At 44.7% G+C, this 14,481-nt stretch overlaps 1 protein-coding gene across 2 annotated transcripts in view; it reads left to right on the forward strand.

Moving 5' to 3' along the window:
* hmga2 (high mobility group AT-hook 2) overlaps window positions 1-14,481 on the forward strand; it is a 193,475-nt gene that overhangs the window by 160,083 nt on the left and 18,911 nt on the right. The window contains exon 4 of one of the 2 annotated variants that reach the window (XM_072485180.1): window positions 7,728-7,760. The exons of the other annotated variant lie outside the window; for it this stretch is intronic. Coding sequence (XP_072341281.1) covers window positions 7,728-7,760 — 33 coding nt within the window. The remainder of the gene's footprint in view (window positions 1-7,727; window positions 7,761-14,481) is intronic. 2 annotated transcript variants of the gene reach the window in all.

Raw genomic sequence — 14,481 nt, forward strand, 5'->3', positions numbered from 1 at the left:
CTTCCCGTGTGAACGGGTCTTACAAAGGGATTTTTGGCTAACCCACCCCATAGTTCATTACAGAATTTCTGGTACTACCACACTGATTCTCGTGTGTGTGCCTCTCATGGCCAAACTACAAAAACCTCTCGAGAGTCCACCGCCTACAACCCTACTTTGAACATAGGAAACAAGAGGTCTCTGATACCAAATCAATTGGGCAAGGTTGATGGCAGCTTGAAAAAAAGCCAATTGGTATGGGGGTAACGTGATACAGTCTGTGGTTAGTCTGTTCGCTGAATGTTTTTAATGATCATTAGGATTGTACTCAGTGCTATAACAGACTGGCGGTTTTAGTTATCTGTAACCACAAAACCTTTGCTATCTTGGTTTATGATGTCATCTAAACAACCTGGCACAGCTTTGTAATGTACTTTTGTTTATCGTGTACTGTCAAAGCATTTGCTACTGTTGGGCATTACTTAAAATCTCTCATCAAGGGCCAGTGCAAAGCATATTTGAACCAGGCTGTTACGGAGAAGGGAGCTTAAAGGGGTACGCCTAAAATGGAGGTGAGTGGTGGGCAGCATGGTAGCACAGTGGTTAGCACTGTTGCTTCACAGTGCCAGGATCCCAGGTTTGATTCCCGGCTTGGGTCACTGTCTGTGGAGTCTGCACGTTCTCCCTGCATGACGTGGGTTTCCTCCGGGTGCTCCGGTTTCCTCCCACAAGTCCCGAAAGACGTGTTGTTAGGTAATTTGGACATTCTGAATTCACCCTCACTGTACCCAAACAGGCGCCGGAATGTGGCGATTAGGGGCTTTTCACAGTAACTTCATTGCAGTGTTAATGGAAGCCTAGTTGTGATAATAAAGATTATTATTATTATAGTAGCTGTTAGGAATTTGGTAGACTGAGGGAAAAAAATGCTGTGACCATTGCCAGATATCCATCATCTCTGCACAGACACTAATCTCATTCAGGTATTTAGATGATATTTTTACCGTGAATAGAGATTGTTCCAGGTTATCCATTAGATTTAATGTGTATTCTGAAAAGTCAAGTCGTTGACAGTGTGCTGACTGCCTCCCCAATGTGGTCCACTTTAGGAAGTAACATTCGTGTTAAAGCGATCATGGCTGTTTCTTGAACACCGTTTGTTAAACAGTGCTTGATTACAGTCAGTGTAAATTAGGAATTCTTTTTACTTTTAAGCACTTTATATATTTTATTTATCTTGAAATTGAAACTGCTCGCGTCTTCATGGCTGCGCACGACGGTTGCAAACTCTCGTTGGAGGCATTCTAGGAGGTTTACCCATGCGATAGGGCGGCACGGCAGCACAGTGGTTAGCACTGTTGCTTCACAGCGCCGGGGTCCCAAGTTTGATTCGCACTTGGGTCACTGTCTGTGCGGAGTCTGCACGTTCTCCCTGCGTCTGCGTAGGTTTCCTCCAGGTGCTCCGGTTTCCTCCCGCAGTCCAAAGATGTGCAGGTAAGGTGGATTGGCCATGATAAATTGCAATTTAGCCTGTTCACAGCCATGAAGAGGCTAGCAGTTTAAATGTCCAAAAGAGGTTAGGTGGGGTTACTGGGATAGGGTGGAGGTGTGGGCTTAGGTAGGATGCCCTCTCCAAGGGCTGGTGCAGACTCGATGGGCCGAATGGCCTCCTTCTGCACTGTAAATTCTATGTGGATTGGCCACGCCACCCTGCACATCTGTAAATTTGGATGCATGGCATCAGATCATGTGACTTCCACAAATGTTATTGGCCTGAAACAGAGAGATTCCCTGCGGTTGAGAATCTTTATCCATGTTGTTGTGCCAGCAACTGATCTTGCAAGATCTTCTAAGCCACCTGTGAGCATTTGAAGAGTGGAACAATTCTCTCCACCTTTGCCCCATTCATCAGTTTCTATCTTGTGCTTTCATCCTCACTGATTTCATCTCTGATTTCCCCCTCCTTCCCTGCAACCCAGACGCCCAAAAATCTAAACACTCCTCCCCTCTTCTTGATTTCTAACCTTTGCCCTCTCTTCATTTCTGAGCCCTTCTCCTCCTGAATCCAGACTCTCACCTATTGCAGAGCTGCACGCATACGCACACACAGAATCACAGATCTCTCCCGCTGACAGCAATGATCTAGATCAGGATCCCGGTCTCTCCAAGAGGGTTGGACAAAAGACCAGTACCATTCTGGATCAAAAGACAAATGTGAGGTAAATCGAGAATCAGTTGAATTGAAGTACTGTTGGATGTGTGTGTTGGGTAGCGGGGGAAGAGGAGGGGGTCATTCTTGAGGCACCAAGGAAGCACTAGATATTTCATTTTTTTTAAAGTAAATTTAAAGTGCTCAATTCTACTTTTTTTCCAATTCAGGGGCAATTATCGTAGCCAATCCACCTATCCTTCACATCTTTGTCTTGTGGGGGTGAGATCCACTCAGACACGGGGCGAATGTGCATACTCCACACAGTGACCCGGGGCCGAGATCGAACTCGGGTCCTTGGCACCTGAGGCAGCAGTGCTAACTATCGTGCCGCCCCCTCGCACTTCATATTTCAAGTTGGTCAGAGAAATGCATAATTTCTCCACGGATAATTTCTCCACAACCAAACTGGAGTCAGTTGCTGCTCTTCTAGGGAACAATTCAGACCAAGGTGAAGATGGATCAGCGAAGAAAATTAATGAGGAAAAATTGATAATTTCCATAATCCACAAGATTCAGGAAAATGAAAAATGCATATTCAAGTAAAATTTATATTAGCTTGTTCGTCGTGCCTTGTTTTAAACTGCCCCTTTAATCACTCTGCTTTAACATTGGTCAGCTAATAAGGCCCTATTCACATTTAGCATCAAGAGTTTTATTTCAACAATCCTTTGCGCCAGTTCTGTCGCAGGGCCACGTGACCTGTCTTGATCGCTGAACCCCTCGATTGCTGCCGCCCTTCACTCTCCCCGACAGAGAGCAGAAGGGTGGGAGAGGCAGAGAGCCAGACACAAGTAGAAGAAGTCTTAGAATCCCCACAGTGCGGAACAAGGCCATTCGGCCCATCAAGTCTGCACTGACCCACTGAAGCAGCACCCTATCCCCGTAACCCCACCTCGGGACAATTTAGCATGGCCAATGCAACTAACCTGCACATCTTTGGACTGTGTGAGTAAACCGGAGCACCCGGAGGAAACCCACAAAGACACGGGAATAATGTGAAAACGTCACACAGACAGTCATCCAAGGTCGGAATCGAACCCAGGTCCCTGGCGCTGTGAGGCAGCAGTGCTAACCACCATGGTGCCCCTAAGTAAAGTCAAGTTATTTAATTTACCGGTACTAAAAATTGGCAGTGTAAAGCATTTCAGCTTGCAGGGCAATGTTCTTTCTGATGATATTCTTACAGAACCAACTCCATTGGTTAAAACGGGAAAATCTGTTTCGCTTAATGTTGCTGCATGTAAACATGCTCTTTTCAGGAATGCAACTATGATGCTAAGCAAGGAACAAATGCAGTGGTGGTGATCCTCTTTAACCAGCTAGGTGCTTGTTTGCGATACACTGCTCTGTTGGAATGCTCTCCCACTTGTGGGGACGGAAGTTGACACATTCATGGTGTCCTTCTCCCTAACCTATTGGCAACTCAGAGTGGAGAAGCCTGGAGGTCGGACTATCAAATCCACTTGTTTGTAACAGTCACAAATAAAAGATAACAGACTGAGAGTGTGTGTGGCAGGAGTGTTTATACTGGGCAGAAGTGCCATATGAAATAACATTTAAAAGAATGGGGTGGCATTTTACGTGAGCATAATGATGTAACAAATCTACACTCATTTGTATGAAATAGTGCCTCAAATGGTGTCAAGTCCCCGAAATAGGTTTCAGCCTTATCTGCATTTGTTAGAGATTGTGTGTGAAAAATAGCACTGGATGGGTTTTGGATTTAAACGTTTTATGAAGAAAGCTATTTTCGTACCAAATCTAACAACCAAATAACTTCACTTGTTCAGCTTGTGCCATAGTATTTAAATATTCCATCGATTAAGGGGCAATTTAGCGTGGCTAATCCACTTTACTGCACATCTTTGGGTTGTGGGGTGAGACCCACGCAGACACGGGACGAATGTGCAAACTCCACACGGACAGTGACCGGGGGCCGGGATCGAACCCGGGTCGTCAGCACCATGAGGCAGCAGTGCTAACCACTGCGCCACCGTGCTGCCCTAAAGTCACTTTCTGACATCTACTTTTAGCTGTTGCTAAAGGGTGGGTAAATCCCACCCAAGTTTTTGGTGCAACATTTTTCAGATCCATACTGAGGAAGCTGGTCAGTTTAAAATCTGTCACTACAAGACGCTGCTTTAGACGGCACCTTCTCACCACTTTGCAAACGGATAACATCTACTTATCATTCTGCCTGTGCGGGGTAGGTGTGCAGAAGGTGCTGTAAGGCATTTACATTCTAAAGCAACTGACCTAAAATTAATTCCAAAGATGAAGGAAGACATAATTTCAGAAGTTTTGCATTGATTGAATTCCTACTTTGTAATTTGCACAGTGGTTTTGACTTAGTTGGAGTAAGGATGAAAATTGCCACTATTTTGATTTGCAAGCAGCTGTTAAAGTGTTCTTTGCATCTTTCATGGCCGGGGAGTTTTCAATTTGATAACAGGAACTTATGTTCAGACTTGTAAAATATGCAACATTCAAATGCCACTGTGCTAGTGGTGGAAAATAACAGCCCCAGTGTAAAGCTCCAACACATTGATCATTGAAGGAAGAGGGAGGGAGGGAGGAACTCGGCAGGTGGGGAGGGATGGGTGCACAAAAATACATTCCTGGCAAATGTTACCACTGCTGTTGTCACGGCTGGCATGTTTACAAGCAACGTATTTGTGATACAACAGTGCTCAGAGGAACGCCTGGACTAAAAGGATGAGCAGCATGGTGGCAGCGATTACTAACACCCGGTGCCATAAGAGTCAGTCGGAATGCATGTTTAAGATCTCATGCCGTGCACCTAATTTGAGCTGCGCCAAGCAGTGAGGTGTCGAGTGAAGGCGTTGTCTTTGTTTCCTCGTCAGAGATAACAATGAGACATACGGGTTCCTAATGGCTGCAGTGGGGTGCAGCATTGGTGAGTGAAGACTGGAAGGAAACTGCGTAATGGTGAACTGTTTAGAAAGAGTATGCACATGTAATTGTTTAGTTATTCAAAAATATAACTTTTTGAATGGGATTAGCTATTAAAAGTTCAAACAGGGGGAGGGGGGTGGGGGTGGACTGACTTCATTTGTAGAGGGCAGATACCCCACCTTGTTTTGTTAAATTGTTAATTTGTTAAATGGTTAAGTTGTTTTTTGTTTTATTGCTATGTTTTCTTTTTATTGTTTTCTTTTTGTAGTGGCTTGTAAAAATTATTGAAACTTTTTGAATAAAAACAAATTTAAAAAAAAAAAAGTTCAAACACTGGGAAAAGACATCTTCATCGCTTTGTTGGCAGTAGCTTGCCTCAGAGATCCAGAAGTTATGGATTTCATCCCTGTGTGAGCGGTGGTTTAGGTCGAACTCCTGCCTCTGAGTCAGAACATTGTGGGTTCAAGTCCCACACCAGAGACGTGGGCACTAAAATCTATGCTGACACTCCGGTGCAGTACTGACAGACTACTACCCTGTGGAGGAGACGTCTGTCACCTCAAGCATGCGTCAAAGGCCGTATGACACTATTTTGAAGAAGAGCACGGGAGTGCTTCCTGATACCCTGACGGCGGGACTGGGCGAGCCCATGCAAAAGCCCATAGACTTTGGCGGATCTGGAAGATCCCACCGGTGGCCAACGGCTCGCCACATCAGCCGGGGGGGGGGGGGGAAACCCTCTGGAGGGGGCATTGGAAATAACGGCCAAGATCACAAATAGATTATCTGGTCATGTTGCTGTTTGCAAGTTTGCTGCATGCAAATTGACTCCCCTGTTTCCTACACTACAACAGTGACATCACATCAAATGTAGCTCATTAGCTGTAAAGCACATTGGGACATTGTGTGGTGAAAGAGGCTTCTCTTTACTCTGCCACTGTCTTAACCCTTCAAAAGCCAACACCACCAAAAACGTTTATGTAGAGGGAATAATGAGGCAATGTTGATTGCACTGTATTCTATTTTACTTACCAGTCATTTGGTAAAAGTGCTGCACTACATGTGGGTAACACACAAAAGGGTGGAATGGTTTAACAGGCAATGCTTTTGTCTATCGCAACATAATGGAATTCTCCAATCTGTTGCATCTTGTATATTTTTTCTAAAGTTTTTTTTTCTCCCCTTACTTAAATCGAGCATTTTAATTCAAGATTCCATTGAATTGAAAAGGTGTCTCATTTCAAGTCTCGAATATGTGGCGGCTCATTCATACAATGGATTGAAAACCTAGTGAACCCAGCGGCTGCTCCAGTGGGATGCCAAGCAATTCACAAAACACAACCCAGGGCTGTACACCCACCACTTGTTGTACTGTTGGTGGTGCCAGGTCTGGGGACATGGGAGGTTTTCGTGCCGATTTGTTGGAATAGTAAAAGTTGGGAGAGCGTCGAGAACAAAACACGCGGCATTTTAAAGAAATGCTAACTACACAAGGTTTGGCCTTGAGGTCTTTTGTACTGACAGAAAATTCCTTTCCTGTTAAGTATGATTTGAAGAGCTTCCAAGACTTTGCCTCGATTTCATTGAAGCAACAATACAACTATCACTGTGTGGTGTTGTATTTCACCCTCTGTGCTTGCACGGTCTGTGATACGACTGCACTGTTCAAACAATATCAAACATAGCATTTCTTTGTTTTCAGTATAAATTAGTACAATGTGCATTTTGGTGGTCTCGCACAGCATTAGCAATATATTTTAACAATGCTAAATGACCAGGGTGGGAGGTTGTCTGCACAAATTCTGTTCCTTTTGATGCAAGGAAACTTAAGTTTTCAAGGGTTAAATCTTTCGGAAGAACCCAAGAATCCAATAACTCTGACTACAACCTGAGGCACTTGTTAATAAGGTCTGCGACTTCAATTGTTACCAGGTTTCTGAGCAATGTGTAAATCCTGCCTTTTTTCATGAATGACAATTAGAAATATATCGCACTCAATCTGTTTTCCTGAAGCCATTCATAAAAAATCAGATGGCGGGGCCTGGCCAGGAGTTTGCTTGATGTTGGGGTGAGACGGGCTGGGAATAAGCAATAGCTAGTCCCCTACCCCCGCCTTTTTTCTGTCTCTGCAGTCATCAATGGTCCGTCGTTGAGATTATGGGAGGATTGAGTGCTTTTTGGAGGGCAGCTGGTAAAGTTACTTTGACACATACTGGGCTCGGAGCCAGCGCTGGCCTTGATTCAGACATTGTCTTTTTCCCTCTCATTGAACTGTCACGACCTAATTCATGAAAAATAAAGTCAGGCAGTTCCCTCAGAGTGTTTCTTTTAGCCATGGAAGTCAAATGAATTCAGACTGCGCCTTTTCCCTTTTAGCGTAACATTTCTTCTGATTTGAAGGGATTCAGGGATATGCAAGTGTTTCATTACAGGTTAGCAAGGGATGCGAGGTTTGGAGGCAAGTGTTGTTGAAGGGAAAGACACTTTATTTTACTGTGTAGAAAAATCAAGTGAAAGGTGCTCCGCGTTATGTTGTACTTGATGCTATGCTTACAGCTAGGAGTGTGAAGGACAACATGAATACTTGATGGAATCTAACTAGTTTGTTTTGTTTTTCCAGCCGCAGCAAGAGGTCCAGAAGAAGCCTGCTCAGGTAGTGTGGATTTTTATTTTAGTCTGAACACTTTAGAATAAGGGCTGAGGTGAACAGATATCGGGAATAGGGAGATTGAGAGCCTGGACTGCTTTCAACATTGGAGCTAATAAGAAGGACATGAGCTCATGTGGGCTTCCTAATCTCAGCTATCTGAGGAAATAGTGATAAATTGTACAAACATGGGGACTACATGGAAGTTCATGGAGGATAATGTAAATATTACAATACATTCTGAGGAATCTCTTCCTTTTCCATCTGTTTCCTTTACTGTATCCTAACAGATGTCTTTACCATGTGGCAGTCTGGATCAGTTTAAAAACTTCTGATCTTGTAGTAGACTTTGGGGTTTCTGGAGGTTAAGTACACATGGCCTTTTTACTTCTGCTTACCTTTTTCTTACATAGGAAGACTTTAGTAACTGGAAAGGGAGTTGATCCACAATTAGACATGTCTGAGGTTCGTCTTCTTGTCAGTGTAGTGATGATAATCCGAATGACTGAAAAGTCAGGAAACTGAAGCCAACATGTCCAGATTCTAAAGAAACACTAGTTGGTTGAGAATCAAAATTGGAAACACACAGGACGTGAGCAGCATAATGTCTGCATTAATTTCAAAGCATCAGCATGACTACAATTTCTTGGCTATAAGCTATGGGAGATATTACAGCAACAGCAATTCCGGTTAACCCCCTATAGACTCTCAGCATTTGTCTTCCATACTGAGGACTCCTCTCTTCTGTTTAAATGGGACATTCTTTTCCATTATTAACTATTAGTAATATCAGGAAACATGTATACGATTTTTGTTTCAAAGGGGTTATTTAATACACTTGGTGAAATAATATTGCTTCTTTTGCCATCCTCCCCATCCACATTCCAAAGGGTACTGTTGTTCTTGTACTAACAAATTGTTCAATTACTGAGTCCCTCACAGTGACTCCTGACCTCGTTCATGAGCGGAGGAGTCACACATGCAGTTCCTAGCCAGGGTCTGGGGGCAGTATTCAATAGCGTAGATCCTGGCCTGTCGCTCCCACCTAGGCCAGCACTGCTGCCTCACAGCACCAGGGACCCGGGTTTGACTCTGGCCTTGGGTGACCGTGTGGAGTTTGCACATTCTCCTCTGTGTCTGCGTGGGTTTCCTCCGGGTGCTTTGGTTTCCTCCCACAGTCCAAAGATGTACAGGTTAGGTGGATTGGCCATGCTAAATTGCCCCTTAGTGTCCAACACGTTCTGTAGGGTTACGGGGATAAGGCAGGGGAGTGGGCCTAGTTAGGGTGCTCTTTCGGAAGATCGGTGCAGACTCGTTGTGTCGAATGACCTTGCTCTGTGCTGTGGGGATTCTATGATATATGGTACTGAAGCAGGAATCTGATTTCGCCAGCTAAACAGTTCGGGGTGCAACTTCAGTACTGATTGTGAATTTTGTTCAGTCAATTTGACAGATGGAAATCTCATCGCCTCACCCAAGAGTCTCCAAACCAAGTCTCCACAGAATAGATTTTCTGTTCCTGCAATACAGAGTGTGTGTTCACTCCCTGTAGGAACACTCTTTTCCACAGCACTAGTAATCCTTCCCCTGCTTGATGAGCAGAGATCAACTCAACTCATTTGGGCACTGTCTTACAGAGGTATCTGAATTAAATTGCAAGAATTATGAGCCCCCGGTGGCAGATCTGCCGCTCCCCAGGGTCCATTAGTGAGTCAGAGTGACTGGTCAAATATCAAAAGTGCGCCAGAAACCCATTTATTTACATTCAAGGTCAAAAAAGACTTTGTATTCCATCTGACAAGCCCCAAATACTAATGTCTCTCTGTCCCTTTCAAAAATGTATCCGGTTTTCCCACATTATCTGGTTCCCCACACACTTTTGCATCTTTTAAATCTAACCTGTTGGAAGCAAGATAAGCTTGAAACCACAGAATTATGTGGGGCCTAGAGAGAGTGCCTTGTGACGACCTGCTTCCCATAGTAAATTAGAGTGCGGCTGAGGAGAAATGGTATCACGGAGGGTTGGGGCTGTCTCAACGTCAATGCCTAAAAGATTGGAAAACACAGAAGCCCCCATTGGAATTTTTCTAAACACTTGGATATGAACTTTGAAGTGTTGTAACCTACAGGATTACCGATTGAGAGCTGGATTGGCAGAATAGCCTCCAGTAATGCCAAAGATTTTCCATGCTCCTGGCTGGAGTTTGTGGAAATCTTGACCAGATTGCGACTCGATTTGTTTACTCTTTAAAAATTGTGACCAGTATCTCCACTAAATCGTCTCCAGACTGAACAATCTTGTGACTCCCCACAGAGCTTAAATGCATTAAGTACCACCTTGGTTCCGTTTCTGTTTTTACCAACCACAGGACATCTATCTTCAGGTTGTGGAAAGACCCTAACCATGGCTACTTGTCTGTACCATGCCTGCCAATCTAATATCCAAGTTCAGTAATGTATGTACTGGGTTTGCGCACTAGAAAAGTGATCAATCTTCTCATTTGACAGCAGCAAAACGTCTAGGTATACGCTTAATATTGCCTAGACTTTGCTCATTTATTAGATTCCAAGAGATTATGTAGATGGGTCGTGGTTCCAAATCCTCAGCGTGCTTTACGTTTAGATGGCACTTGGGTTTTCTGTGCTTTTGTCCTATTTTACTTCATTACATGCACAAAGAGACTGGAAACTGATATAGAATATAGAACATACAGTGCTGAAGGAGGCCATTCGGCCCATCGAGTCTGCACCGACCCAATTAAGTCCTCACTTCCACCCTACCCCCGTAACCCAATAACCCCTCCTAACCTTTTTGGTGGCTTTATCATGGCCAATCCACCTAACCTGCACGTCTTTGAACTGTGGGAGGAAGCCGGAGCACCCGGAGGAAACCCTCGCAGACACGGGGAGAACGTGCAGACTCCGCACAGACAGTGACCCAGTGGGGAATCGAACATGGGAAGCCACAGTGCTATCAACTTGTGCTACCGTGTTGCCCCCTCCCCCCTCCCGTAAGGGGGTGTCACAATCAAATCCAGTGACCACCCAGATGTACTTTGTATCAGGGTGGGGTCACCGCGCCCTGCCTCCCTTTTGAACACTGTCCCAGGTGTTTGGAGACTGGGCTCTGGATGAGTAATGGCGTCCGTCGCTCCCACAATCCCTCGCGCTGGGGAAATCGCTCCATCTGCCGTGCGGCAGGCGGCCCAGGACGGCCCATGTTCAAGGGAGAGGAGAAACAGCTCATGTGCCATATACGAGTAGGTAAACTGTTTCCATGAATGTTTTCATTTGCACACACACACACATAGAAGTTACTTAAATTTGAAGGTTTTTTAATGATTATTACTGACATTTTATTAAAATCCCGCATTCATGGGATGATTGCAGCTCAGCAGGAGGCCATTTGGTCCGTTGACTCCATGTCCGCCCGCAACAAGCCGTCTTCCCTCCTGTTGCCTTTAGCTCTTTTGGAAATCATTCACGACCCTTCTAACAATGAGAACAGAACTTTGCTTTTTGTAGATTATTTTTATTGTATTTTATTGTTGCAGATGTGTGGGGGCCTTGGGAATGTGCAGAAGTGTTAGTTATGACAAACAATAATTGGTTGTCACATGTCACCACATGAATAAATTTTGCCTGCATAAATACGATGTCTGTACATTTAAGCAAACTAAGCGGCCACTGCTGATACTAGGCTTGTAGAAACACACCACCTCTCTGCTATGTATATAACTGTGTGTTTCAGCCTCCCATGCACGTATTTATGGCCTGAATTTGTATCTTCGTTGTTTACAGTTTTCTTTCAAACATACAACACTTTGAGCTGCTGACAGACTCCAAAGCGGTTAAATTGAAACTCATTAAAGTCGGCAATGAGAAGGGAGGATTGGCTAAGAGGTGCTTTTATACCTACAGACGGAATAAAATTATAATTCTCGATTTTCCATTTTCATTGCTACAAATTTAGCTCATTTCTTTTCAAACTGGTGACCTGTGCGTTGTAGCAATTTTTTTTAAATTCCAAAGCTCCTTAAATCAAAAGCCCTGATAACAAAGCAAGCCTATTTGAAGTACACTGAACAGTACTAAAAAACAACATTCCCATGGCACGGAGGCTACACGGCAAGCGGTTACCTGCACGGGATCGGCTGTCAAAATGTCCCAGGTGTTCCCTCTGAGTGGATGTGCAATATTATGAAAGGAGGAGGTCGAGGAGTTTTGTTCTGGGACCCAGAGGAGCACGTTAGCTGCTCATGGCCCCCACAAGGATATTTTGAAGACAAGTTCTACATGCCTTTATTGGGCCTCTCCTGGCCCCGAACGTGAAGCTCACTGTCGTTTCTCCCTCAGGCCTCCCAGTGAACATTGCAGTGGCAACTTGATGCTGTCATCAAGACCTTATGAGGACCCTGCCAGCTTTGGACTGGTACCCTTGCCTCCTGCTCAGAATAACAGGTTCAAATATGGCACCTGGCAGCAACAATGCGAGCTAAGTAACTTGGGTGACCTTACCTGTCCAATCAGGAATTCCTTGGAAAATCGCATTAAAACGAAATCAGCGACACTTGGAACTTTCTTTTGTTACAACACCCTGGGCTCGTGCACGGACATTTCCGGCCCCCCTTGACCCGGAGTCGCAACACAATTGAATTAACCAGTAAGTCTTCGAAAAATACCCGAGGTCTTTGGCCCTTGGCTACCCAATAATTCCAGTCACCAGGTTTGAAACTTTAAACACAATTATATACAAGACAGACAAACACAGGGGAGGAGAGGGGCGTACAACATGATAATGAAAGTAAAAGATAAGAGTCTTTGTTTCAGGTGGTTATTTCTGGAACATCTTGCTTCAATCCAGGCTTTCAGTCCAAGGTTTTCACTGTAGGTTCAATCAGGTCTCTGCAGTTTCAGAAAAACGGCAGCTTTCCTGGAGGAAACACGAGAGAGAGAGAGAGGGTCCTTTCCCCTGAATGTCCAGACACCCGACACTGCTTTTACATAGAACATAGAACGATACAGTGCAGTACAGTACCTTCGGCCCACGATGTTGCACCGACATGGGAAGTCAAAAAACAAAAGCCATCTAACCTACACTATGCCATTATCATCCCTATGCTTATCCAATAAACTTTTAAATGCCCTCAATGTTGGCGAGTTCACTACTGTTGGAGGTAGGGCATTCCACGACCTCACCACTCTTTGCGTAAAGACCCTACCTCTGACCTCTGTCCTATATCTATTACCCCTCAGTTTAAGGCTATGTCCCCTCGTGCTAGCCATTTCCATCCGCGGGAGAAGGCTCTCACTGTCCACCCTATCTAACCCCCTGATCATTTTGTATGCCTCTATTAAGTCTCCTCTTAACCTTCTTCTCTCTAACGAAAACAACCTCAAGTCCATCAGCCTTTCCTCATAAGATTTTCCCTCCATACCAGGCAACATCCTGGTAAATCTCCTCTGCACCCGTTCCAAAGCTTCCACGTCCTTCCTATAATGAGGTGACCAGAACTGCACGCAATACTCCAAATGCGGCCGTACCAGAGTTTTGTACAGCTGCAACATGACCTCATGACTCCGGAACTCAATCCCTCTACCAACAAAGGCCAATACTCCATAGGCCTTCTTCACAACCCTATCAACCTGGGTGGCAACTTTCAGGGATCTATGTGCATGGACACTGAGATCCCTCTGCTCATCCACACTTCCAAGAATTTTACCATTAGCCAAATATTCCGCATTCCTGTTATTCCTTCCAAAGTGAATCACCTCACACTTCTCTACATTAAACTCCATTTGCCACCTCTCAGCCCAGCTCTGCAGCTTATCTATGTCCCTCTGTAACCTGCAACATCCTTCCGCACTGTCGACAACACCACCGACTGAAGTGTCGTCTGCAAATTTACTCACCCACCCTTCTGCGCCCTCCTCTAGGTCATTTATAAAAATGACAAACAGCAACGGCCCCAGAACAGATCCTTGTGGTACGCCACTTGTAACTGAACTCCATTCTGAACATTTCCCATCAACCACCACCCTCTGTCTTCTTTCAGCTAGCCAATTTCTGATCCACATCTCTAAATCACCCTCAATCCCCAGCCTCTGTATTTTCTGCAATAGCCTACCGTGGGGAACCTTATCAAACACTTTACTGAAATCCATATACACCACATCAACTGCTCTACCCTCGTCTACCTGTTCAGTCACCTTCTCAAAGAACTCGATAAGGTTTGTGAGGCATGACCTACCTTCACAAAGCCATGCTGACTATCCCTAATCATATTATTCCTATCTAGATGATTATAAATCTTGCCTCTTATAATCCCCTCCAAGACTTTACCCACAACAGACGTGAGGCTCACCGGTCTATAGTTGCCGGGGTTGTCTCTAGTCCCCTTCTTGAACAAAGGAACCACATTTGCTATCCTCCAGTCCTCTGGCACTATTCCTGTAGCCAATGATGACATAAAAATCAAAGCCACAGGCTCAGCAATCTCTTCCCTGGCTTCCCAGAGAATCCTAGGTTAAATCCCATCGGGCCCCGGGGACTTATCTATTTTCAGCCTGTCCAGAATTGCCAACACCTCTTCCCTACGTACCTCAATGCCACCTATTCTAATAGCCTGGGTCTCAGCATTCTCCTCCACAACATTCTCTTTTTCCTGAGTGAATACTGACGAAAAATAGTCATTTAGTATCTCGCCTATCTCTTCAGACTCCACAC

This window comes from Scyliorhinus torazame, chromosome 19 (genome assembly GCF_047496885.1).
Source record: "Scyliorhinus torazame isolate Kashiwa2021f chromosome 19, sScyTor2.1, whole genome shotgun sequence".
Classification (NCBI taxonomy): Eukaryota; Metazoa; Chordata; class Chondrichthyes; order Carcharhiniformes; family Scyliorhinidae; genus Scyliorhinus; species Scyliorhinus torazame.